We start from the raw sequence: 26,280 nt of genomic DNA, 5'->3' as shown, positions 1-26,280 counted from the left end.
ATAATATTTATTTATAAACAGGATTTTTTTGGTATGTGATATATCCGTAAACGTTATTTATCCTTTATTTATACTATATTTATCCTATTTGAGACAAAGATGACGACAGCACACATAATTAAATTACAATTGGTTCACTCTGAGACTCTTCTGCTGGAGGTGCTGATATTGTAGCTGTAGTTTTTCGTCTGAGCTGTCACTGCTTCCCTGTGATGTGGCAAAAAAAATAGCTGACCGGGTTGGGAAACCATCTCAGACAAGCAGGTTTAGACACTCCCACACAGCCGCAACGCATTGTTTCGGGTGCGGCAAGGAGTTGGAGCTTAGTTTAACTAATCCAACAAGGTTATCGCAAACACAACAATAAGATACAGTATGTGGGACAAGTCAAGTCAAGTCACTTAAAACAGCCATCGCTGCATACAAAGTGCTGTACATGGAGCGATTTAACATACACAATAAAGTATGTTAGTCAGTAAGACGAAATGGTAATAAAGGCGGTAGAAAGCACCAAGCAGTAAAATCATGCTAAGTCAAACGCCAATGAATACAAGTGGGTTTTGAGGAGGGCTTTAAAGATGGTCAGTGAGGAGGCTTGCCGAATGTTCAGTGGGAGGTCATTCCAGAGAGAGGGACCAGCAACAGAAAAGGCTCGATCCCCTCTGAGCCTCAGTTTAGTTCTTGGTACTTCTAACAAAGACTGGTCCACAGACCTGAGGCGCCGAGCATGTGTGTAGGGGCGGATGAGCTCAGAGAGGTAAGGTGGAGCGAGATTATTCAGAGATTTGAAAACAAAGAGGAGGATCTTGAAAATAACTCTAAAATGAATGGGGAGCCAGTGAAGGGATGCCAGACTAGGAGTTATCTGCTCCCTCTTACGAGTACCAGTCAGAGGCGAGCAGCGGCATTCTGGACCAGCTGAAGGCGCTTAATGGAGAACTGGCTGACTCCAAAGTAAAGGGCATTGCAGTAATCGAGCCGGGATGTGACACAGGTATGAATTACTGTCTCAAAGTGTTCATGTGAGAGGAGAGGTTTTATTTTGGCCAGCTGTCTAAGGTGAAAAAAGCTGGATTTAACAACTGCACCAATTTGCCGATCGAGTTTGAAATCACTGTCCAGTTTAAGGCCCAAGTTTGAGACCGTTGATTTCAAATAAGGAGACAGGGGGCCCAAGTCTACAGGATGGAATGTACAAGGGCCACTGGGACCAAACAATATCACCTCTGTCTTCTTTTCGTTGAATTTCAAGAAATTTTGTGCCATCCAGGTTTTGATTTCTTCCAGACAGAATAGGAGTGGCCTTAATGAGAAGAATGACGAAGGAAACTGCTGTGCGAGGCTGCCGTATGCCTAACTAATCAGCTCACTGGATAAATCCACTTGGGCTCTCATTGATCGATCTCGCTCCGGGAACCAATCACGCGTCTTGTTTGAGTGGGCATGTACAGTACAGAATAGGCATTCACAAAGCCTCTGAGTCACGTCAGCTCTTTGTTCTGCATGCAGGGAAACCTCTTTCGCACATGAAACAATGCATTTTTCCAGAATGTGGCTGCCGATATGGCTGTATTTTTACATTTTTTAAACATTTTTATTTGCAAAACTTGAAGCGCATATATATACACAAACACACCCAACACACACACGCACACAAAAACACATTGTTCCGTGAAACAATATTTGCCCCCTTCCTGTGTTCTTTGCATATTTATCACACAAGTATTTCAGTTCTTCAAAACAATTTTAATATCACAACTCAAGGAAATACAAAATGCAGATTTCAAATTTCCATTTATTAAGGCACACCCCCGCCACCCCCAATCTTTCTGACCCTCTGTGGAATAGCACTTGCACCCTGAACGTACTAATGGTTGTGCCAACCTTGGCAGCAATTATTGAAATCAAGCATTTGCGATAATTGTTGATGAGTCTTTCACATCGCTCCAGAGGAATTTTGGCCCACTCTTCTTCTCAGAATTGCTTCAACCCCGCCATATTGAAGGGTTTTCTTGCATGAGCTGCCCGTGTAAGGTCACGACACAGCATCTCAGTTGGATTCAAATCCAGACTTTGACTTGGCCACTCCTATGCATTCATTTAGTTTTTTTTAGCCTCTATATTTATGTCGGACGATTAATCAGGTCTTGGAATTTTCTTCTGCCAAACATCGGAATCAGCCTTAAAAATCGGACCCCAGTCTTCAAGAGATAAGACACTGGCGCTTTTGAGATGAACTGTAAATGTGCGGCATAACGCATTGGTTTACTGCCTAGTTCAGTTGTCACGGCCTACACTTGCCCTTCAAGATTGCCATCAGTGACCTGCACTTGGGGCTTGTCACCATGCTGATGGATGGCGGGAGTGGCGGCGGCCTAGGCCACTGGCAATTCGTCCCTCTCAACTCAGTGTTCACTCTCAGCTGCTGAGTCGCAGCTTTTTTGTGTGAGACATAAAAGAGTAAGGTTGGATATTAATAGTACCTGCCAGGATATATATATATATATATATATATATACACACATACATATATATATACATATATATCCATCCATTTTCCGAACCGCTTGATCCTCACTAGGGTCGCGGGGGGTGCTGGAGCCTATCCCAGCCGTCTTCGGGCAGTAGGCGGGGGACACCCTGAATCGGTTGCCAGACAATCGCAGGGCACACAGAGACAAACAACCATCCACACTCACAATCACACCTGGGGACAATTTCAGAGAGTTCAATCAGCCTGCCACGCATGTTTTTGGAACTTGGGAGGAAACCGGAGTATCCGGAGAAAACCCAAGCAGGCCCGGGGAGAACATGCAAACTCCACACAGGGAGGCTGGAGCTGGAATTGAACCCGATACCTCTGCACTGCGGGTGGTTAGCACGTCGACTTCACAGTGCAGAGGAACCAGGTTCGATTCTGGCTCTGGTCTCCCTGTGTGGAGTTTGCATTTTCTCCCCAGGCCTGCGTGGGTGTTCTCCGGGTCCTCCGGTTTCCTCCCACATTCCAAAAACATGCATGGGAGACAGATTGAACACTCCAAATTGTCCCTCAGTGTGAGTGTGAGTGCGGATGAAAATATGCATGGTCAGTTGATGGAATACTTCAAAATTGTCCGGAAGTGTGATTGTGAGCGTGAAAGATTGTTTGTCTTCTGTATGTGTGCTCTGCGATTGTCTAGCAAGCAGTTCAGCGTGTACTCTTACACTGCTCGAAGACAGCTGGGAATGGGCTCCAGCACGGCTGTGACCCTCGTGAGGGTGAGCGGCTCACATAATTGACAGATGGATGGATGGATGGAGATATATTGGTCCATCGTCATTCAGGGAAAAAAAATTACAACACATTTGCAGAATAAAATCCATTAAGAAGAAACATTAAAAAGAAGAAACAAGGGGTTTTGTCACTGTATTTCAAATTAAAGGGCGCGATCGATATAAATAAGGTTTCATGCGTGAATAAATGTGCTATTACACCAGAGAGCTCTGCGGAGAGTTGTAGAGCGGTTGCGTCTTCAGAACCTTAGCACATTAGCCATTTCCAGCAATTCATCCATCTTTCCGGGAATGTTGTTTTTTGACAAAGCATAAGATTTCTCGCTCTGTCCCATTTCAGGGACACATAAACCGGCTTAAAAAAGAATGATTTAAATGTTTTTGTTGTTCCCTTTATTTGCTCTTTGCTGAATAATTCACAGATTCAAATTTAATTGAATAAAACCATACAGCTCCAATGACTTGAAAATCATGTTGAGATGATTCCACTCCAAGCCTTGTTGGTGTGGCAAATGTGAACCCATCTGCCACACCAACAAAAAGAAAAAGAAAAATATGCTGTATCCTGTGGCATTTTGTAGTTTGTAAAATTTGTTGTTTTTTTTTCAACAAAAAGTTGTCAAAGTATTAAAAAAACTTTTGACAAAACCCAGGAATTAAATACAAGCATACTGACAAGAAAACAAGGAACACCTGGACAAGACACAAAAGGGTTGAGGGGAGCTGATTGGTTGACACGAACAGGTGGAAACAAAACCAAAACAAGAAAGAAAAAAGCACATGAAGAACACCCCCCCACCCCCCTTGACAGCCTTTTTTGCATACGGTACTGTTTATTTTAATCAAAATTGCCACCACATTCCACAATGCGATGTGGCTTTCGCGTTGCTTTGTGGGATGCTCATTTGTAATTGGAATTGCTTGTCAATGTGTTCGTCCGTCAAATGAGTTTCTGCTGAAGACTTTGCGAAATACTATTAGCATGCAAACAAACACATCAACATCTCACATTACCTCTATTTCTCCATTCACAATCGGAGAGAGAAAGGCTTGCGGTGGTTACTGTACCTCAGAGCGTGTGTGCGCCGTACCGTGACGGCCGTGACCTTCACGTCCCAGAGGGTCCGCCGACAGCCATTTATCTTTTATTCATTGTGCCATTTGCGAAGCGGGCGGCTTGTCTGGCGCTGCCTCTTGTCAAGAGAGTCACAACAGTCGTCCCTTCATGGGCGAGCCATCACCACACACTTTTAACTCCGTTCACAGCCCAAAGCTTTGTGTCCACTCAGAAACACAACGTGACAGCATTCCATACTACATATCTAAACTGCTCATTACAAGAGAACATCACACAAAAGAAACATGAGCATACTGTTTGACTTGAAACATTACACATGAAACTGGTTAGCTGAACACACACTGGGTTGAATCAGCAATCAAAAATCATCTTATGAGTAGCTGAGGGGGTCTTGTCACATCCATTGTTAGTTCAGAATCAATGTTTTCATTTTTTGCGCGAAACGTGTTTTGAACTAATTTTATTGCTATTTACTGAGAATGAAACTTTTTTCGGAGTAGTTGTGAAGTATTTGTGTTTGGTTACTTGCCACCACTGCTGCTGGATCTCCAATGAAATCTCAGTCATTGCCTCAGTGATGTATGGTGGTGGTAACAGCGGCAGATGTCGGAGACGATCTGACAGTGACTGCTCCGTGTTTGACTCGTGACCTCGTCGTGGCCTCCTCACATCAATGGTGTGAGAGCCTGAGAAGGTGGCTGGTAAAGGCAACACCTAATTTGTGATCCTGTCGCTCGTCGACTAAGCCACCTCTCCCTCATCTCGCTATAAATGTGTTGTCACCTGCATCAATTTCACCGACACTAACAATCGTCACAAAATGTCATCCAATTTGTAAATCATGAACTCATCAAGGACCCAAAGTGGAAATTGGCCATTTTTAAGTGATGTCAACCTTTTTGTTAGCACCTTGCACTAGCTGGTAAGTGTTTAGTTTAGCATGACTAAAAGTGAAACTGTATCTGGCTAAATTAGCTTCTCACGCTAGTTAGCAGTGGAGTTTTCAACGACATTAGTGATTAACATTATTCAATTTGATTTGTGACACGCTCTTGAATATCTACAGAGTATTTCATCGTTCTTAACATACAGTATGCATATTCCACTGTGAAAGTGGTAAATGGACTACTTTACCTTTGAGTCATTGTGTTTAATGTCAGCTTTTTTGCTCCTTTCAGGTGACAGCTGCAGACTGAGCGACTACCGGCGCCTCAAGGCCAAGGTCTTGGACATGTATGAAGAAAGGTACATGGTGACAAAGGTGACACGTGAAGCCCACGAGGACAATATGGCCGCCAGGAGGCAGCTGGTCGACGCTATGTTTCAAGGTTTCGATGCAGACAACAATGGGCAAATCTCAACAGGCGAACTTTCACAGGTAAATGGAAAGCAAATCAACCATTTAGAGTTTAAATGATTCATTTTGTACTCTTCATCAGGAATTTAGCCACTGACCACCAAATTTGAATGACATTAGATTGCCCATTGCTGACATTATTGATCAGCGCATCAACAAGTTTTGCACACGCCTCTTCAATCACTCATTTGAATCAGGTGTGTTAGAGCAAGGAAACCTATTAAAAAATGCTGGGTGGATGCTTCTGAGGACCGGATGTAGAGACCCCTGATGTACACAGAGATGAAGAAAAAACATAAACCTTTGTTAATATTGTGACAGCTGAACAATATACTAAACAGATGGATGAAACTATGAAAGTTGCAACTTTTCATCAGTCGGAATTTTTTGTCATAACAAAACGTTGTCCATGTATTGTTAGTATTTCTTTAAAAAAAAGAACTAGCAGTAATTTAATGAGGTTAATGTTGTATTTAAAAGGGAAAAAGTGTAGCTTGAAAAAAAGGGCGGAATACTGTAGTATGAGAATATTTTTTTTTTTGCATAGTCCGAATTTCTAAGCAATAAAAGCCATAATCTTCTGACAATAAAGATGTGTCTAAGAAAATGTTGTTTCAATTTTTCATGGAAAAACATCAATATTATGAGAAGATTAAGATTTTTTTATTATTGTTTTATTTTTTTAAATGAGAATCGTAATAGATTCAGTGAATAAATGCCTTTTATCAGATTAAGAGCGGGGTTACTTTGATTAGCTTTGTTATATACATCAGAATGTCTCTTCAGATTCCCTTTCATGTATTCCATCTGAAGTTCAGAGTGTTGTTATTAGCTGTCTGCCAGCTTTGACATCTCACTTTAATACATCTTTTTAGATGTTTTTTACATCCACAGACTGTGCCTCATGACAGCATGCAAGGAGTAAACACTTGTTAAGGCAAACCTAACGTCAAAAGATGATGTGACAGTGCCGGGTTTAATTTTCCAACGTGACTTTGAAGAGGCCCTTCACCAGCCTGCCTGATGCATCTTTTCAATTTCATTTAGCCTTGAAAATGAGATTATGTGCTTCAACAGTGTTCATAGACATGACATGTTAACAGCAAGGACCAGTTGTTAAGTGTCAGGGAAATTATTATTATTATTATAGTTACTGTAATTAGGTTAGATATGACGTCGGTTAGGTATGATGTCTTTTAGGTACATTGTTACAATGTTGATGAGCTACGATGTTGGTCATCAAATTCAATATTGGTCAACTACTAGGTTGGTTAAGTACGAGGTTTGTTGGTCATGGTGTTGGCCTACCACGACATTCGTTAGCTCCAATCTTGTTGAGTTTCAATGCCGTACATTTTAAATCTCAGTTGTGGATTTGCTTAGGTGTGATCTTGGTTAGATACGTTGTCAGTCAGTTCAAATGTTTCGTTATTTACAATCTGTATGTCCTGAAATTAGCTTGTTAATTATGTTGTCGAGTAGCGTTGTCACTTAGGTATAATGTTGGTTGGATGTCGGTCACTTGCAATGGCAGTTATTCACAATTACTCCTAAAGTAGTTGTGATATTGGTTACCTGTCAGTGAGTTAGAATGTAATTTCTTATATCATTGGTTTGTGATATCGCATTTTAGCTACAATGTCAGTTTAATGTGGTGTCAGCTAGCAACATCATCTCTTACAAGCTTTGTTAGTGACAGTGTTTGGCTTGAGACGATGTTAGGCAGGTACAATGTCAATTCGTAAGGATGTCGGTTTGCTATGTTGGTTACTTACATCTATATATATATTGGGCGTCGTCCCGCACGCGGTCTGTCCTTCCGTCAGTCCCTTTTCAAAATGTACCTACTTCACCGCGCCGCTGCGCGCCGCTCAGGCAGTGGCTCACTACGATCGCGCGGGCATCTTAGCGAAAAAATGTTGTCTACCCACAAGCATTGCAATAAAATTGTTAGTTATTTAGTAGAGCTAAACATCTCTTTATTTTCGCGATTAGCAATGAAGATGAACAAAAAGTTGAAACAAGCAACAACACTTTTGTGGGCCGAAGGCCCACCTTACCAGCCTTCCGCAGGAAGTTATTCATAAGACTATAAGAATAATAATAATAATATCATAATAGTACAAATAATGGATCATCGTCCTATCTCTCTCAAGGTGATCAAGCACCAGGGTCTGCCCAAGGACGTTGGCGAGTGTACATTGTTGGATCTGCTCAAGTACAACGATGTCGATGATGACCAGCTCCTGACCAGGGAGGAATTGTACACTGCCTTCGGTAGGCTGACCATGTTTTTAGAGTACCATGACAATCATTAACACTGGGAATAAGACCTGAATGTGTACATAGCATCATTATCTAAATGCGGTTGTATGATCAGTATTTGTAGCAAAAGTACAACTTCCATAACTGATAGAGAGTCAGACACATAACACTGATTTACCCGCCCCTGCCCCCACCACACACGCACACACACACGCACACGCACGCACACACACACACACACACACACGCACACACACACACACACCCCTATTTGAAATAACCATCCAGAGTATACCATAACCATCGGTTTCATAAAAGGACACCACATCAAGCATTTAAGAGTTTTGATCATAATGTTCATAGGGCACTCCAAACACACAGCACCACACTCTTCTGCCAGATTCTCTTCTGCCACTAATGTGGACACGTTTCTGATGAGGAGCGGACACAGGAGAACTGAAAAATTACATTGTCATCTAGAAACGACTTGACACCTGGAGAACCCACTTTTATGCAAAGAAATGACATTGTGTCGGACATATTGTTTTATTTACTGCTGTTGAAAGTGCTCTATAAATACTGTTGACTTGACTTGACTTGTTTCCTTGTTTCCTGCATATCTTGATTGGCAACATTCACGCCACAATTTAAAGTCATGACTCGGAAATCTGGGGCATTTATGTGAACATTTTTGGCTAGATATGTTGAACACATTAAATAGTTAAGCTTGTCGGCCCCGACCTGTTTCGAACTGCATTATCGGGGAAAATCTATGCTGAACACACTTCAGACAGAAGGATGATATGATAGCAAATTCTTAACTTGGATTTAGAAACATTTTCAGTTGAGGCTGACTTTTGTTCTGTTGGCAGCTTAATCCCTTTGCGTGCATAACAGCTAAATGCTGATTCACCATGTTTGGTTTGAACTCCGGATTTCACTAATTGACCCACGTCTGGTGACCTCAGAACCCTAATGGGTTTATATTCTTTAGTATATTCAGGACCTAAACTATTCAGTGTTCAGTATCAGACTTCACATCCTTGGTTGGGAAGGGGCAAAAACTGGGACAAAAACAGCCCCATTGTCTTTATGTGTGTAAAGCGCCTTTGTTGCACCTTGGGTTAGCTTCAATGTTTGTTAGTTCATCACATCATTACATCAAAGCATATTGAGTTAGTCCAGTGGGGATAGGCAGAAGTTTGAGCGCTTAGTATTTGCCAAAAAGAAAGCAGGTCACACAACAAGTCATTAAGGGTGACACAGGTGCTCAGCAAAGGCAAATACATGTGCACCACTTTTTCCATTCTCTTTGTTCCTCCTCCACCTCTTTGCTATCGTCATCGCTTTCATGACTCCTTTTCCCATCTGACGTTTTGTGGCCTGCCTCGATATCTTCTGACAGGATCTCCTCTGACATTTGGCTGGCGTGACACATTTAGTGGCGGGTTGGGGGGGGGGGGGGCTGGCAGAATACGCTGCTGTCGCCTTCATCTTATCAGGCAACACAAAGTTGTCAGCCAGTGTGCGCGTGTGTGTGTGTAGGTGTGTGTGTGTGTGTGTGTGTATGTGAAAACCTTTCTATAGGCACTTGCCTCCTCAATCAACATGTGTGTGTGTGTGTGTGTGTGTGTGTATATATATATATATACACATATTTTTTTAAATATACACATAACACCATCCAGTGTGGGTCCTTGGGCAAGATCCTTCACGCTAATGCCTACCTCATACAATGATGAGAGACAATAAAACGAATGACATGCCGGCTCAGACGTCGCCCGGCCAAACAAGGTCTCCGTCAGGTGCTGGGGAACCAGAGCACCTTGATGAAAAATGGGCTACTGGAACAAAGCGGAGATGGGTGAGATGCGATAACATGGCTCTGTTGGAATGCTACTACTCAAGCAACCCTAGTCAGAGGGGTTACATGCAGAGAATGTGGGCTAAGCGGTTACTTCGAAACCCACAGTCACGGTTGACCACGAAACAACTAGTAACTCAGTGTTCCAACATCCACAAACGGCAACTGCTGTCACAACTTGAGATTGATGAGGTACAACGCAGGTTCCATGGTGAAGGGCCCCAGGCTGCCAGATCAGAGGAGGAGGTCATACAAGAGATTGGGAGGCAAGCCCCAATGAATGCAGATGATGAGATTGGGTGGCCAGCCCCAATGAATGAAATGCTGAGCGAGGCAGCAACTGACCTGAAAGCTAAGATCATGGCGAGAATGAAAGCTGGGCAACCTAGAAACCGATTACAACGGCTATGTGAAGTACCATCTGAAAGTCTTATGGAAAGTGTGAATGCAGCACTGAGGGCGATCCCTACCGTAACGATCACAGAAACCAATGAGCTGATATACGCTTCAGCATCAGTGATCCTGGAGACTCTGGGCTATAAGAGCAACCATGGAAGCCATGAGATACGTTACCCACCATGGAAAAGACGGTTGGAGGCTAAGATCAAGGCGGCCCGGAAAGATGTGAGTCAATTGACGGAGGCCCAGAGAGGTGTGATGAAAAGGCCGATATCAGAGAAGTACATCCAGATGACCATACCTGAAGCACTCGAAACTGCCAAACAAAGGCTCCAAGCCTTGTCCAGTCGCCTAAAGCGGTACACGAAAGAGAATGAGGCCAGACGAATAAACAGGCTGTTCGCAACACAACCTGCGAAAGTGTATGCTCAGTGGCAGGGTCCTAACAACAGAGCTGACCCACCAAGACTGGAAACTGAAAGCTACTGGAAAGGCATATGGGAGAAGGAGGTTGCACATAACAGCAGTGCACAATGGCTGGTGACCCTGAGAGAGGAGCACAGCAACCTCCCTGAACAGAACCCAGTTACCATAACAGTGGCAGACCTACAGGAAAGAGTCTCAGATATGAAGAACTGGACAGCACCAGGCCCGGAAAATGGTCCACACCTACTGGCTAAAGAAACTCACAGCACTCCATGAGCGCCTAGCAGTACAAATGAACCAGCTGCTGAGGGATGGGACTCACCCAGAATGGCTAACCGAAGGGCGAACGATCCTGATCATGAAGGATCCCTCGAAGGGTGCAGCCCCATCCAACTACCGGCCAATAACCTGTCTCTCCACAACATGGAAGCTCATGTCAGGCATCATTGCGGCTAAGATAAGTGGACACATGGATCAATACATGAGCGAAGCACAGAAGGGCATTGGTAGAGATACCAGAGGAGCCAAACATCAGCTCCTGGTTGACAGAACAGTCGCACAAGACTGCAGGTCCCGACGTACCAACCTGTGCACAGCCTGGATTGATTACAAGAAAGCCTATGACTCCATGCCACATACATGGATCACTGAATGCTTGGAGTTGTATAAGGTGAACAGGACCCTAAGAGCCTTTGTTGCGAACTCGATGAGAATGTGGAAAACCACACTTGAAGCCAATGGCAAGCCACTTACCCAAGTGTCCATCAAATGCGGCATATACCAAGGTGATGCACTCTCCCCACTGCTGTTGTGCATAGGACTGAACCCCCTAAGCCAAGTAATCACCAAGACAGGGTATGGATACCGCCTCAGAAATGGAGCTACAATCAGTCACCTCCTCTACATGGATGACATAAAGCTGTATGCTAAGAGCGAAAGGGACATAGATTCACTGATCCACACAACCAGGATCTACAGCAGCGACATCGGGATGTCATTCGGGCTTGAGAAATGTAGTCGGATGGTGACTAAGAGAGGAAAGGTAGTCCGCACTGAAGGGGTCTCACTCCCTGAAGGAACAATAGCAGACATTGAGGACAGCTACAAGTACCTTGGTATACCACAAGCCAATGGCAACCTCGAACTGGCAACAAGGAAAGCGGCTACGCCCAAATACCTCCAGCGAGTGAGGCAAGTCCTAAGAAGCCAGCTCAATGGCAAGAATAAGACCCGGGCAATAAACAGCTATGCCCTGCCAGTGATCAGATACCCTGCAGGAATAATAAGGTGGCCAAAGGAAGAGATTCAGACCACGGACGTTAAGACCCGAAAGCTCCTAACCATGCATGGAGGGTTCCATCCCAAATCCAGCACCCTGAGACTGTACGCAAGCCGAAAGGAAGGAGGCCGGGGACTAGTGAGTGTGAGAGCCACTGTCCAGGATGAAACATCCAAGCTCCATGAATACATCAAGGAGAAGGCTCCAACGGATGACGTACTCAGAGAATGTCTCAGACAATGGGGAACAGAAGATGAGGCGCTGGAAGAGGGACCATCATGGGAGGACAAGGCCCTACACGGGATGTACCACCGGACCATAACTGAAGTGGCTGATCTCAAGAAGTCCTATCAGTGGCTAGAGAGGGCTGGCCTGAAGGACAGCACAGAGGCACTCATCCTGGCTGCTCAGGAGCAGGCCTTGAGCACCAGAGCCATCGAGGCCCAGATATACCACACCAGACAAGACCCAAGGTGTAGGTTGTGCAAAGAGGCACCTGAGACGATCCAACACATAACTGCAGGGTATAAGATGCTGGCAGGGAAAGCCTACATGGAACGCCATAACCAGGTGGCTGGCATAGTCTACCGAAACATCTGTGCGGAGTATGGACTGGAAACCCCAAGGTCAAAATGGGAAACACCTCCGAAGGTGGTGGAGAATGACAGAGCGAAGATCCTGTGGGATTTCCAGATCCAGACTGACAAGATGGTAATGGCGAACCAACCAGATATTGTGATCATAGATAAAGGGCAGAGGAAAGCCGTTGTAGTGGATGTAGCGGTCCCAAGTGATGGAAACATCAGGAAGAAGGAACATGAGAAACTCGAGAAATACCAAGGGATCAGAGAGGAGCTGGCGAGAGCCTGGAAGGTAAAGGTGACAGTCGTGCCTGTGGTGGTCGGAGCACTCGGGGCAGTGACCCCCAAACTAACTTGCAACAGATCCCGGGAACAACATCGGACATCTCAGTCCAGAAATGTGCAGTGCTGGGAACAGCAAGGATACTGCGCAGAACCCTCAAGCTTCCTGGCTTCTGGTAGAGGACCCGAGCTGAATGAGGGACGGACACCACCCCGAGGGGTGAGATGAGGATTTTTTTTTTTACTGTATATATACAGAGAGAGAGAGAGACAGAAAGATACACTTACATCAAAGTTACTATTCTGTCCTACTTGTCCGTGTCCGAGACGTGAACAGATAGACAGATAGCGAACAACGAAAAAAGACCAAGGATCCACAATGTTGAGATGGAGCTTTAGTTTCTTTTTTCTTAGATTTTTGTAAAACTGTACAGAGAAATAGAAACACAAAAAGAAACACCGTTCAAATTAAATGTCTCTGTGTCATCACTGTACATTGTTATGTTAACTTTTCAAAACGCAATATAAGCTTGGAACAGAAATAACCAAAATATGCACGGTTAACATTGAAAATAGCCGCAACTAGCGTGCAGTAGACCATATGCTAAGATGGATGGCCAAGCGCTAATGTAGCATAGCAAAAACGGACGGAAAATCGTTCTTAATATTGCACATTTCCAATGCTGAAACTGAAGTAACGGTTTGGTAGATATCATGAAAGTGCAGTCTAAACAGGGTTCAACTTACAGACGATGCTTTCCAAGGCATATATTCATTCATTCATCTTCCGAGCCGCTTGATCCTCACTAGGGTCCCGGGGGGTGCTGGAGCCTATCCCAGCTGTCTTCAGGCAGTAGGCGGGGGACACCCTGAATCGGTTGCCAGCCAATCGCAGGGCACACAGAAACGAACAACCATTCGCACTCACACTCACACCTAGGGACAATTTGGAGTGGTAAATCAGCCAAGGCATATACTCAAGAAGAAAACGAGAAACGATGACAACAGCTTGCGCGAAACCATGAAGTCTTCACTGGACTAGGTACTTCCGGTGTGTGTTACCAAAATTAAAGTGCCGTAGAATCTAACCAAATACGCAACTTGACAAGGTACTTCCGGTTTGTTCTGCCAAAATTAAAGTCCCCCCAAATATAACTACAAACTGAACATGACAGTTACCTTCCAAAGCCATTTGAAGTTTGATCCTTAACTCAAGTAGCAGCACAGAGTGGAGTCTTTCTGCATGTTGCAAAGAGTTCTCAATGCAGAATTAATGATTACGTGTTATGTGGGGATGACATCTTTAGTGGGTGAGTGTTCCAGTCAACTCTGATATGCGATCCCTCCATTATGCATGTTCTTACAACCAGTCAAACCAAAAGTCCCTTTTATGCTGCCTGGAAATTTAATATTTTGTGAGAGATGAGGCAGCCCAGTGGTCGACTGGTTAGCATGTGGGCCTCACGGTGCAGGGTTCGATTCCAGCTTCGGCCTTCCAGTGTGGAATATGCATGTTCTCTCCGTGCCCGCCTGGGTTTTCTCTGGTACTCTGGTTTCCTTCCCCATTCCAAAAACATGCCCGGCAGGCTGATTGAACACTCCAAATTGTCCCTCATTGTGAGCGTGAGCGCGGAGGGTTGTTCGTCTCTGCGTGCCCTGCGATTGGCTGGCAACCGGTTCGGAGTGTCGCCCACCCACTGCTCAAAGATGGCTGGGATAGGCTGCAGTGCGCCCCACAAGCCTAGTGAGGATAAGCGGATCAGAAAATGGATGCCTGGATGGATGAATGTCAGAGATGTAAGAGAGGCAGAACAGCGACCTTTTTCAAAAAAGAGACCACGCAACAGTGACACAGGATGGAGGGCACACAGGCGATCCAGCAATTTCCCACCTCAGGGTGTTGTATGAGAGCCGTAAGAGAAGTGGGGCAGCGCCTGTGTGAAAGTTTAGCTTTGGTCAGGAGAGTTAATTTCAACATTTTTACATGATAACAGCACCTGGTGCAAGTGCTCCCTGAACAAGAGCGCTTCAGCCCACCTTTTGGAGAGACCTATGCATTATTCACGCCAGAATCAACATGCATGGAGAAAGCCACCAGACACGCAGTCATGTCTTTTCATAAATGACATCAACGTTGATGCTTGAATAATATACTGCATCAGGGCCCAATGAATAGTGGGTAAGCTATGAGATCCCATCCACATTTCAACTGAAATGCGCCAGAAACCAAGGGTTATGGTGTCAAACTACGGTTGAGATTTTCTATCAGGGTTATAAATCAAGTTTAGAGTTTCAAAGCAGGATTTGGGTTTCAAATTAAGGCTCCAAGCCTGAGTTATGGTTTAAAAGCAAGTTTTTAAATAGGTATTAGAGGTTCACAGACAAATTGGGCTGTTTAAGTGCAGGTGAGAGTTTAATACAGAGTTTGGGTTTCAAATTAGGGGTGAAAGTCTGTGTTACAGTTACAAAGTAGGGTTTCAAAACAGAGGAATGAAATTAGGGTTTGAGTGTCAAAGTATGGGTTTCAAAATAGTATGCCAGTTACAATCTGGAGGAATTTAGCCTTACTATGAGTACTATTGGTACCAGTCTCTCACCTGAACATCTGTTTAAAGTCTTAAAACAAAGGATGTAGTTTAAAGTTTGTATCTTCTTCTCCCTTGAGTGATTAACAGCTCGCAAGTGTCTTATTTTGCGTCCCCAATCTCGGGAGACTCCCTGAAGGCCGTCAAGTTTCCCTGAGGAGGAACACTTAAATCAAGATTTATGCACAGCAGGAGAGGTCTGGACTTTCCCATCATGCTGAGATTGAATTGCATCAACTTTCCTTTGTTTCTGATTTTTACATAAGGTTGCAGAACTGCCTGCCTCTCATTAACATATCCCTATATAAACGTGAGACTGTATTTTTCTTTTGCTTCCTGAACAAAATCTGAAACTCTCAGGAGGCCGACTCGATTCGTATTGTTTTTGTGATAAACTGCAGAAAAGACGACGTGGTGTTGGGTCTTTCTCCCAACATATAGAGAAATAAAAGAAGGAAATGGACTCCCCTCCACAACATAAGACACCAATTGGGTTTAATATTTCAAATTAGGATTTTAATGCAGGGTTGAGTTTTTCCAAGCGTCAGTAACTGATATGGAATCAGTTCTGTCTCAAATAAAAAAAAATCCATCAAAAAGCCTTCAAACACATTACCGGTACATTATCGCTTCCTTCCATGATGCCATTCATTTAAACGTAGTGGCTGAGGTTGCGCTGCAAAACAGATTCCAATTGGAATTCTTCTTAAGACTCGTCCTTGGGATGAAACAAATCAGAGCGGCGCCATCCAGCTGCTTTCCATTTAGCGAAACTGTTTTTCTATTTTTTGTTTCAAGTGGACATTACTTTGCGGGAGGAAGAGAGAAATTATTCAGTCAGTGTCCCTATGCAGTTTAATGCTCGCTTGCTTTGGACTGAAGATATCACGTTGATGTTAACATGAGTCGATATGATGCCTGAGTTCAAGAATGACTTTCAGGCAAATTTCCATCAATCTCCTTGTCACCTGTCATTTCGTCACCATCTTTATAGAGGCAACTAGCAACGGAAGAGGATCAAAGGCAGACTTTTGTAGCAGGTGAAGGTCTGCTTTCGCTTCAGGTGTCCTTTTGTCTATAAAAGAAGCTATGAACAGTGAACTCTTAAACATGATCCTTCACTATAAAAGATAAAAAGTGGAAGTGAGACGGCGTCAACATGTGAGCAAGTGTTGCTGTCTTTGGTTGCGGCACTCCACATCAAAATCCCAAATGCAAGAAAGGAAGACAAAAAAGAGCACTTGTTTTTCAAACGACTTTCTGTCTTTGTTATAGATTGTGGCATCACAAACAGAAACCTGTCCTCCTTCTTCTTCTGGGAACTGAGAAGCTCTCGCGAATGATCTGAGCCATCCAAGATCACAGAAACCTTTTCTTTTGTGTTCTCGCCGTCTTTTTTATTTTCATTCCCTGTCTGTACGCCGACATGTGGAAAAACGCTTTTATCTGCACTCCGAGGCATCCAACTTTGAGTCTTGGCGGGTAGCTTTGGTTGTTGATGATAAAGCTGCCTGTTTAAGCCACCAGGCGACCGGTTGAAGGAGAGCGACAGGCTGCGAGAAAGAGTTGCGTTAAGCGACCGGCCTGTAATTTATCTTCATGCGATGACCCTCGTGGTAATTTTAAATGTGGTCGCGCTGCCGTATTCCCTCAGTCCTGCTCCTTAATTACTTGTTACAGGTTAGTTGTCTGAGGTTGATCCTTCCACGGGGAGGGCAAGTCACTCCTGACTCGGAGTCTTACAGAAAGACCAATTACTCTTCTGATAAATATCAAGAGTGAAAAGTGCTGGACTTGTGTGATTCACACTTAAAAGCCTCACAATTAGTTGGGGTTTCAAATGTTCACAGATTTTCTCTTTTTGGAATCCATATGCTTTGCTACTAACTCATCTGCTTGTGGTTTTATTTCTCAGGCCCAAGCAATAAAGGTTATACTTTGGCCTCATCCTACGGCATCTTTCTGCTAAGGAACTACTGTATGTTGGAGAGAGTTGAGAATCTTCATTCAGAAAAAAGTTGTGCTTTGGCAATACCTTGTGGCATCTTGGTGTCAAGGAACTATGTTGAAGCGAGTTGAGGCGCTTCATTGAGACAAATGTTCTGTTTTGAACCCATTTTGGGGCATCTTGAGGTAACTAATAAACTCTTTCAGGGGTGTGTGCATTTCTATTAAATTTCAGCTGCAGCCTATGTTTACTACACACACAAACCGATAATCCCTTTTCCCCTGCGCCGAGAGTCCAGGATGGCCCGTACCGTGTACACCGGGTCACCATCGAGGAGGGGGCGGAGTGGGAGAAGGAGCCAAGGGACTGGTCGCCACCGGTTTGAGCAGAGAGATGTGGAACACGGGGTGAACCTTCATAGCGGCCGGCAGCCGGAGCTTGACCGCGACGGGGCTGATGACGGACTCCACCACGAACGGCCCAGTGAATCGGGGCCCCAATTTTGCAGACGTGCAGGCCAGGCACAGGTCCCTTGTCGTTAGCCACACCTCCTGCCCCACCTCATAGGTTGGTGCAGGGCGCCGATGACGGTCCGCAATCTGCCGGTTTTGGGTCGCCGTGCGGGACAACGCGGACCTTGCCTCCCTCCACACGCAATGGGCCCGCTTGAGGTGGCACTGCACGGAAGGAACCTCTACTTGTCCCTCCTGGGATGGGACCAGCGGCGGTTGACACCCGTAGGCCGTCATGAAGGGGGACCTCCCAGTGGCTGAAGAGACATATTCCACCCAAGGTAAGTGGTCAACCCAGGTGGAGGGATGGTGGAGAAACACACAGCGTAGGGCTGCCCCCAGATTCTGGTTGGCGCGCTCCGCCTGCCCATTGGATTGTGGATGATATCCCGATGTCAAAATTGCCATGGCCCCCAGGGACCGGCAGAACCGCTTCCACACTCTGGACACGAGGGGGAAGACGTGCCACAAGCTTGGAAAGATTCTAACATCATCTATATATGCAAGCGGAAAGGCGACAAAGCAGCATGCGGAAATAGCAGGGGCATCTCTCTACTGGCAACGGCAGGGAAAGTCCTTGCCCGCATTATGCTCATCAGACTTCTTTCCACCATAGTCGATGACGTGCTCCCCGAATCACAGTGCGGCTTTCGCAGAGACCGCTGCACTGCAGACATGATCTTCGTCTTGCGCCAGCTACAACAAAAATGTAGAGAACAACATCGGAACCTCTACATCGCCTTCATAGATCTAGCTAAGGCTTTCGATACAATCTGCAGGGAGCTCCTATGGGGTGCGCTGGGACGCATTGGTTGCCAAAATTTGTTGCGGTGTTAAAGGCCCTTCACCATGGTATGCAAGGCCGGGTGGTGTGTGGAAGTGAAAAGTCCGGCCCTCTCCCAGTGGCTGTGGGGGTCAAACAGGGATGTGTCCTTGCACCCATCCTGTTCAACATCTACCTTGCTGTCATGATGAAACATGTTTACAACAATACCGACCCAATACGAGACGGTATCTCGATCAATTACCGTCTCGATGGCAGCCTTTTTAACCTAAGAAGATTGAAAGCCAGAACGAAGATCAGTAACACGTCTGTGCTGGACTTGCAGTATGCCGATGACGCTGCAATGCTGAGTCACACGCCACCAGGACTGCAGCTGTCCCTTGACGTCCTCACGGACACGTATACCCGCGCTGGCCTCGTCCTAAATGCAACAAAGACAGAGATTTGGCAGCAGACCACCGATGCTGACCCCTTTATCTTCCACTCCGGGGAAAATGCTCTGAAGAACACTGGCGACTTCGTCTACCTTGGCTCATCTGTCAACATGAAGCTCGATCTCACACCCGAGATCCAAAGGCGGATCGGGTCATCAGCTGCAGCATTTGGACGGCTGTCTAAGCGATGTTTTTAAGAGAACTTAACTCTTACCACAAAAACTAAGATCTTTAACGCTGTGTGTGTGTCTATCCTACTCTATGGTTCAGAAGCATGGGTGCCCTATGCTAAACATCTTAAGCAACTGGAGCGCTTCTACATGAACTGCCTAATGAAAATCCTGGGCATTCACTGGTGGGACAGAATTCCGCACACGGACGTCAGAAGCAGACTGCAAGTCCCACCGCTAACGACTCTCCTCCTCCAGCGTCAATTGAGATGGCTCGGCCACATGGTTCGCATGCCACCGGACAGACTGCCAAAGAAGGTGCTGTACGGTGAATTAAGTACGGGGGAGAGGAGCAGCGGCGGGCAGCTGAAGCGTTTTAAAGACAGCATAAAGGTCACTCTCAAAGAAGTTCGCCATCGATCCGACCAACATGGAGGAAGTGGCATCGGATCGGGTGGAGTGGCGACGACGCACCCTGGAGGGCGCAGCGCATCACGACGCCTCATACAACCTGGCGGCTCTGCAGCGCAGGGAGAAGCGACATGCCGGACCGGTTATGGACGGCCACTATCGCTGCGACCTTCGCGGGCGCGGCTGCGCTACTCTGGCGGGTCTGAGGGCGCACCAACGTGCGCATCAGCGGCGTCAACAGCGCGGGGATCGAAGGATGGGGGAGCGCAACGTCGTCTTCGGCTACGAAGGACTGGAATAAGCAAGCAATTTGGCACTCCGTCAAGGCAGATGACTTCAGGGGAGTCGTCACCGGCACGTTCGCGTCCCCCTACGGCTGATCGTAAACACTGCTCAAAACAGTACGGGCTCCAAATGTCTATTGCTGGGCGCTCCCAGGAAATAACGGGGTTGTGAGTCTTGATCCAGGGCGAGCCGAGAATAACCGGAACGGCTCAGGCCCGCATTAAATAAAACTGTCTGCGTTCGACGTGATTCCCGGATACTTTGAGCTTTAGTGGTTCTGTTCTATGTGTCTCAACCGCCAGAAGGCGCCCATCGAGATCATGAACACGCTTCTTTTCGCCCAACTCCTCGATAGAACAGCCTAACTCTGAGGCAAGGTCGGTATCGATAAAACAATCATCTGCCCCTGAGTCTATTAGGGCCCTGATCCGCCGCGCCGGGACGCCCCATAGATCTCTCCTTCGAGTTCCAGTCTCTTAGGGTGCCACGGCCGAGGGTCGACTCGCCGAGGCTCGGGAGGTTCTGCGCGGGGTCGTGACTCACAGTACTCGGTGGGTGTAGGTGTTTGAGGTCAGGGACAGGGAGCGGCCCGATGTCCTTGTAGGCCACTGTTTGACCAGGCCCGATCGTTGAACCGGCACGTCTCTCCTCCGGTCTGGAACTTTCGCCACCCAGCTGCATCGGCTCCTCCCCGGTGACAGCATTCCGGGCTCGGGGGTGGTCTCCGGACCAAGCTGCCCGAGGCGTCTCGCGGGATGCCCCACGGTACGTAGCATGCCGGAACGGGAACCAACCACCTCCACACTTCTCTCTCTCAGGCGGTTGTCCAACAGCAAGGAGAGATCTATTAACTCCTTTAGATCGGAACTGTTGTCGCGGGTCGGCAGTTCATCCTTGAGCTGGGTGTTCAATCTGCGACGAAACAATCCACGCAGTGCCTGGTCGTCGTAGCCACTCTGGACGACCAAAATCCGAAACTCGATCGAATAGTCCGCTACAGATTGCCTCCTCTGGTGGAGTTCAAGTACCCGGCCCTCAGCCTCTCTGCCCTGCACGGGATGGTGGAACACCCGGCGAAACGCAGCCACGAAGCCTGGGAAAGAAGACCGGAGGCTCGGTTTTGCTTCACTCATCGCCATTGCCCATGATGCCGCCTGACCTGTCAATAGGCTCATTGCAACCTTCGCGTTATCATTAGCATAGACGGATGGGTGCTGGTCGAAGACGAGCGAGCACTGATGGAGAAAGTGCCCAGACTGACCGTGCTCACCCCCGTAATGTGGGGGGGTGTGGAAGCAACGGTTCCCTACTAATTGTAGGGGAAGAGACGGGTGCCTCGTGGTGGTATGGTGACACACCGGGGGAGGTGTTCTCCGTTCTTACAACCGTACAATACAGGGTTCGAAATCATCGAACCTATGAGCAAGGATGGAAATCGCGCCGCAGAGTTCCGTAATGCCTTGGCCCTGCTGACTCATCTGTTGCACTTAACAGGACAGAGCGGACAAAATCCTTTCTATGTCTGCGGGATCCATGGTGGCCGGAGTATTCTGTCTCGTTGCGCTCGAAGCGACAGAGTAATCGCTTTGTGCGCAACAAACTGGAAATAAGTGGATCACCGAAATAGCAGACACAGAAAGGAACTTTGTCACGAAAATAATATTTATTACAACAACAAAAAAAAACCCGTCTAAACGGACAACAGAAAACGCTGGTTAAAAAGAGAACCAGGAAATAATTATAAGGAGACAACAGAAAACGCTTGCAAAAAAACGGCAAGGAGAAAGATTATGCAAAATATTATAATAACACACGAGAGAATATCAAGGAACGTAACAATTGTCAATAGTCTTTAAAGCAGCGTTTAACCGAGAAGGAATAGGCAACAGCAATGGCACGGCGTGGAATACTCCGGCAGTGAGTCGACTGCCGGAGCGCCTAGATATAGCTGGTGCAATCACCGACAAATGGGTGGCAGGTGTGCAGGCGGCAAGCAAGAACGCGTATTTGACAGCAGGGGGCAGCCCCTGCTGTCAAATACGGAACATGACAGCTTTTTCCTCACAAGGGTTGCGGGGGGGGGGGGGGGGGGGGGATGATGGAGCCTTTCCCAGCCATCTTGGGGCCGTAGGCAGGGAACACCCTTATCACAGGGCACACAGAGACAAACAACCATCCGCACTCACACTTACACCTAGGGACAATTTCGAGTGTTCAATCAGCCTACCATGCATGTTTTTGGAATATGGAAGGAAATCGGACTTCCCGGAGAAAACCCACATCATGCAAACCCCAGGATCGAACTCATGACCTCTGCATGAGGTCGATGCACTAACCACTGGCCCACCGGGCCACCCTCCCAGAATTATGCTATGGGGAATAGAAAATGACATTGTGATAAATAGGCAATTTTACAAGACTAAAATTGTACTTTCCCAAGATAAAGTTGAAGTCAAAATTTATTCAGGGAAGAACATCATATTTTTACAAGTACATTGAAAAAAAATGCATCTCTATTCCTACACATGCTTGTGACATAAGTAGAGGCAGAGTTACACTGTGTTTGTTTACGGAGTAGACATGCAACAAGAGCATGAGACACTAACACTTCCTGTCGCCGAACTCATATGTCCAATAGGGGAAACCTGCCCCGAAAAATAATCCTTTCTGAGTAGTTTACCTTGCGCCCTCCCTCTGGGGATCAACAGCAAATGGAGTTTGTAGCTTGTAGCGCATCCTGGCGGCGTTAGCTGACAAGATTGAACAGTTAGAGGACGACATTATGGGAATGGGATTTTGAATCACCACTCGGCAGGAGCCGAACAAGTCTGTCTTTGCCGGGATTTGGTGCAGAGAGGAGAAGAGGCGGAGAATAGACTTAGCCTGAGTTCATAGGACGACAGACGCAATTTCCTTGCCTCTTTACAGTACCTTCTAAATCTGGAGAATCCCGGATGTGTTTTACTTGCACAGGAAATCATGCAGGGTGGGAAAAAATGGTTTCAAAAATAGTTTCTAATTCAAGGCTCAGTTTACAGTGGCGAGTTTGTACCACCTGTTCCACTTCGGAAAATGGTGGAATATGTAGAGCCCAAATGATCCCTAACCAATTCAATTGTGTGATATATTAACAAAATTATAGTTATCATACCAACCCCCACAGGGAGAGCAAAAAAGCTGCCTGAAATTGTCACTCCACCCACATATTTACAATTTATCGTTTAAATAGTTTCAGTATACCACAAATGAAAATCTCAAAACACTTTAGTGTTATTAAAATTCATCTTACATTAGACTCGAAGAGAATTGGCTTGCATGTGATCTGATTAAGTGAGCCCCTGCCCGTCACAGTTATGTGAGCGCAAATGCTTGTGCGCCCTGCGATTGGCTGGCAACCGGTTCAGGGTGTCCCCTGCCTACTTCCCAAAGAGCTGGGATTTAAATTGGAATTTAAATCAGCTAAAAATTAACAAATCAATACTTTTATTTTCTATCAATTATTTTTTCACGAATGGATAGAAAATTCTAATGTTGCTTCACAACATAACCCAAAAAATGTAACGTTTTTCGGGTGGGTTTTTTTTTCTTAGTTTTGTATCATTAAATTTATTAATTACATATTCATAAGGTGTTACAGTACTGTATACCGTAGAGATATTATTCATTACAGTACTGTTATGCTTCAGGTGCATTTTATATAAGTAAAGTTTGAAAACAAATTATAGATATTGACTTTTTTATATAATAGTAGAAATGACTTGTAAAACAACAGACAAAGTGGAGTGATTACTATAAAACAATTGTATGTTAATGTTAAACAATGTCAAATAAGTGTATGGTCATATTTATGCACTACCTACAGTATTGGAATGAAAATAAAAAGTGCACATATGCTGTACGTTTGTGTGTGTGTGTGTGTGTGTGTGTGTTTACATCTGAGATAAAATTTGCTACAGTTAAAAAACCCCTGTTGTGAAAAATGTCTTGCTGCAAACATGATTTCATTGTAGAGGAGTTTCACTGTATTCTGACTTTTTTCAGTATTGCCTCATCATTCTAAGAATATTCTGACTTTTTCATGCCTCTTTTGCTCAAATAATGACGGTTTGTTTTCACTGATGATTACGTCTATCTTTTGTGGGATTTGGCAATTAGAATGAGCATCAAAATTAACCTAATTCTGTTATATTACTTTGATACAAAGTATTTCTTTGTATTTCTAATATATATGTCCAGGCATATTTATACCATTTTTGTCACCCTTTTTGTCACCAAATTGTTATTATAAATACAGTATATAATATCGAGGGGAAAACTTGCTGAGTATTCATCGCTGCTACTGGCTCATGGAAATATTCTTCTTTGATTCATTACAGACACACATGAAACACAACAATGATAGTTTATGGAGAGGTGGTGGAGGTTTGGACCACTGGGCGTTATTAATCCTCTTATTTCGCTGTGATCCGGGCAGCGATTTAGTCGGCCAAGAGAGAGATTACCAGTCTTAGCTGTGAGCCTCACCATTCTCCCGAGCACTCTGCTCCTATTGGCCAGTTGGGCTCTCGAAGTTTGGCCGAGGTCGCCAAGACAGGGAAGGTTAAGACGGAAATGCGCAGGGGTCTTTAGGTTTGGATTTTACACCTTCAGGAGTACAACTAATGGAGTCTGTTTTGAAGAGAAAGCTTAAAGTAGGCTCTCTCTAAGGGGTTCTGGAACACAACTCAGTGAATTCACTCAGTGCTTCATGCAATTCCTGGACACCATGCATGTCGCACTCCATCCACCGTTGGGAACTGTACATTCTTGTATCTATCAGGAAGAGCTCCAGACCAACTTGTTTTACGAGCAGCTAACTTCAGATTCTACGGTGCACAAGCAGAAAATGGAGGTGCACATACTGTAAATCAGATTTATTTTTATTTTCACTTTACCACTCATAAATGCTTTGGCAATAAATGCAAGAATGATGTCTTTAATTCTCATTTAATGTGCACGTTTTGAAACTTAATCAACAAGTTATACAGCTGAAATACTAAAAATGGCATGTTCATGTTTTGGCCGGCAGTGCCAGTACTGTCAGCAAATTTGGTGTTCCCTCAACAACCGAATTTGTCATTTCCCTGAAATGCCTCAGCCAGACAGATAACCATCCCCAAATCAGAATTTCCTGACTTTGCCATGGACATTTCTGAACAAAATGAGTCAGACTCATTATTCTTATTGTTATTATTTCTCTCCTCTGACACACTTGGTTGACTGGCGAGTAGTTTCACAACCACACGGCGGACCATACTAAAAAACGTAGCGCGAAATAGCTCGGCACTGTGTGACAACGCACCGTTCACATCCAGGCAAACAATTGTTTGATTGGCCACACGAAAAAAATTCTGCATGTAAATAAAATATTTCTAACTAAGAAGATTGAATCATCTTTAATGGTTTGCAACTAAAAATGTTGCCAATGTAACGTGCGGAGTGGAGGACAACGCAGCAGAACTACCTTAGCAATGACAATGTAAGGCACCGACCCACTATGACTTGTGCTCTCAGTACTAGCAGAAATGGATGGACCAAGTAGGTAATCCCATCATGCGCAGTTTACAGCACAGCACCGTAATGAATTGCAAACAATAACGCAAGGCTAATAACTGCTGCAGAAATAGATTACCATTTTCAAATCCCGATACGTCTCATCTCTATGCCACGTCCAGCCGTTCGGGCACAACATTTTCCGCATCGTGAGCACCTGGCTCATACATGTATGGTACAATACACACCTTGCCAGCAACCTCCTCCTGTATCCCCTCAGATTAGTTTACAACATCATCCTTCTGAATCGATTTCTGGCTGGCTTTGTACAGTGCATGGAGTGACCGGGCAAAAATGCAACACAATTACCGGTACCTTAGCAATGCCAATGTCGCCAATGTCGGACACCAACCCACAATGAATTGCAAAAGATAACACGAGGCTAATCACCACAGCCTATACAGCTTACCATTCTTCCATTCACAATAGGTCGTGTCTCCACTCCACGGCCAGTATTTCGGATACAGCAAATCCTGAGTATCTGGCTCGTACTAGTATGATCCAATATACATCTTGCCAACAACCTCTCCTCCAACTCTTCAAACACCTGGACCCCCTCAGACAAATTCGAAAAATCGCTTTCAACGTCAATGTCAGGGTCATCTTTATTGTCAAATATGCTTTATGTATGACATGCAGCATAGATTAAATTTCTTCCTTTCCATCCTCAGTGCAAACATGCATACAAACATGCTCTGCATTAAACACACACAGATAAGATAAGATAGCGGCTACACTGTATAAAAGACATGAGA

General features: G+C 45.3%; 1 protein-coding gene across 1 annotated transcript in view; it reads left to right on the top strand.

Moving 5' to 3' along the window:
* The window catches only part of fstl5 (follistatin-like 5), a 146,635-nt gene that overhangs the window by 74,706 nt on the left and 45,649 nt on the right, over window positions 1–26,280 (top strand). Inside the window, exons 5-6 of the mRNA XM_052059325.1 lie at window positions 5,530–5,729; window positions 7,865–7,985. Coding sequence (XP_051915285.1) covers window positions 5,530–5,729; window positions 7,865–7,985 — 321 coding nt within the window. The remainder of the gene's footprint in view (window positions 1–5,529; window positions 5,730–7,864; window positions 7,986–26,280) is intronic.

The sequence above is a fragment of the Hippocampus zosterae genome, chromosome 1 (assembly GCF_025434085.1).
Source record: "Hippocampus zosterae strain Florida chromosome 1, ASM2543408v3, whole genome shotgun sequence".
NCBI lineage: Eukaryota > Metazoa > Chordata > Actinopteri > Syngnathiformes > Syngnathidae > Hippocampus > Hippocampus zosterae.
The sequence above is the reverse complement of the archived record's forward strand: the minus strand, read 5'-3'. Positions and strand labels throughout refer to the sequence as shown.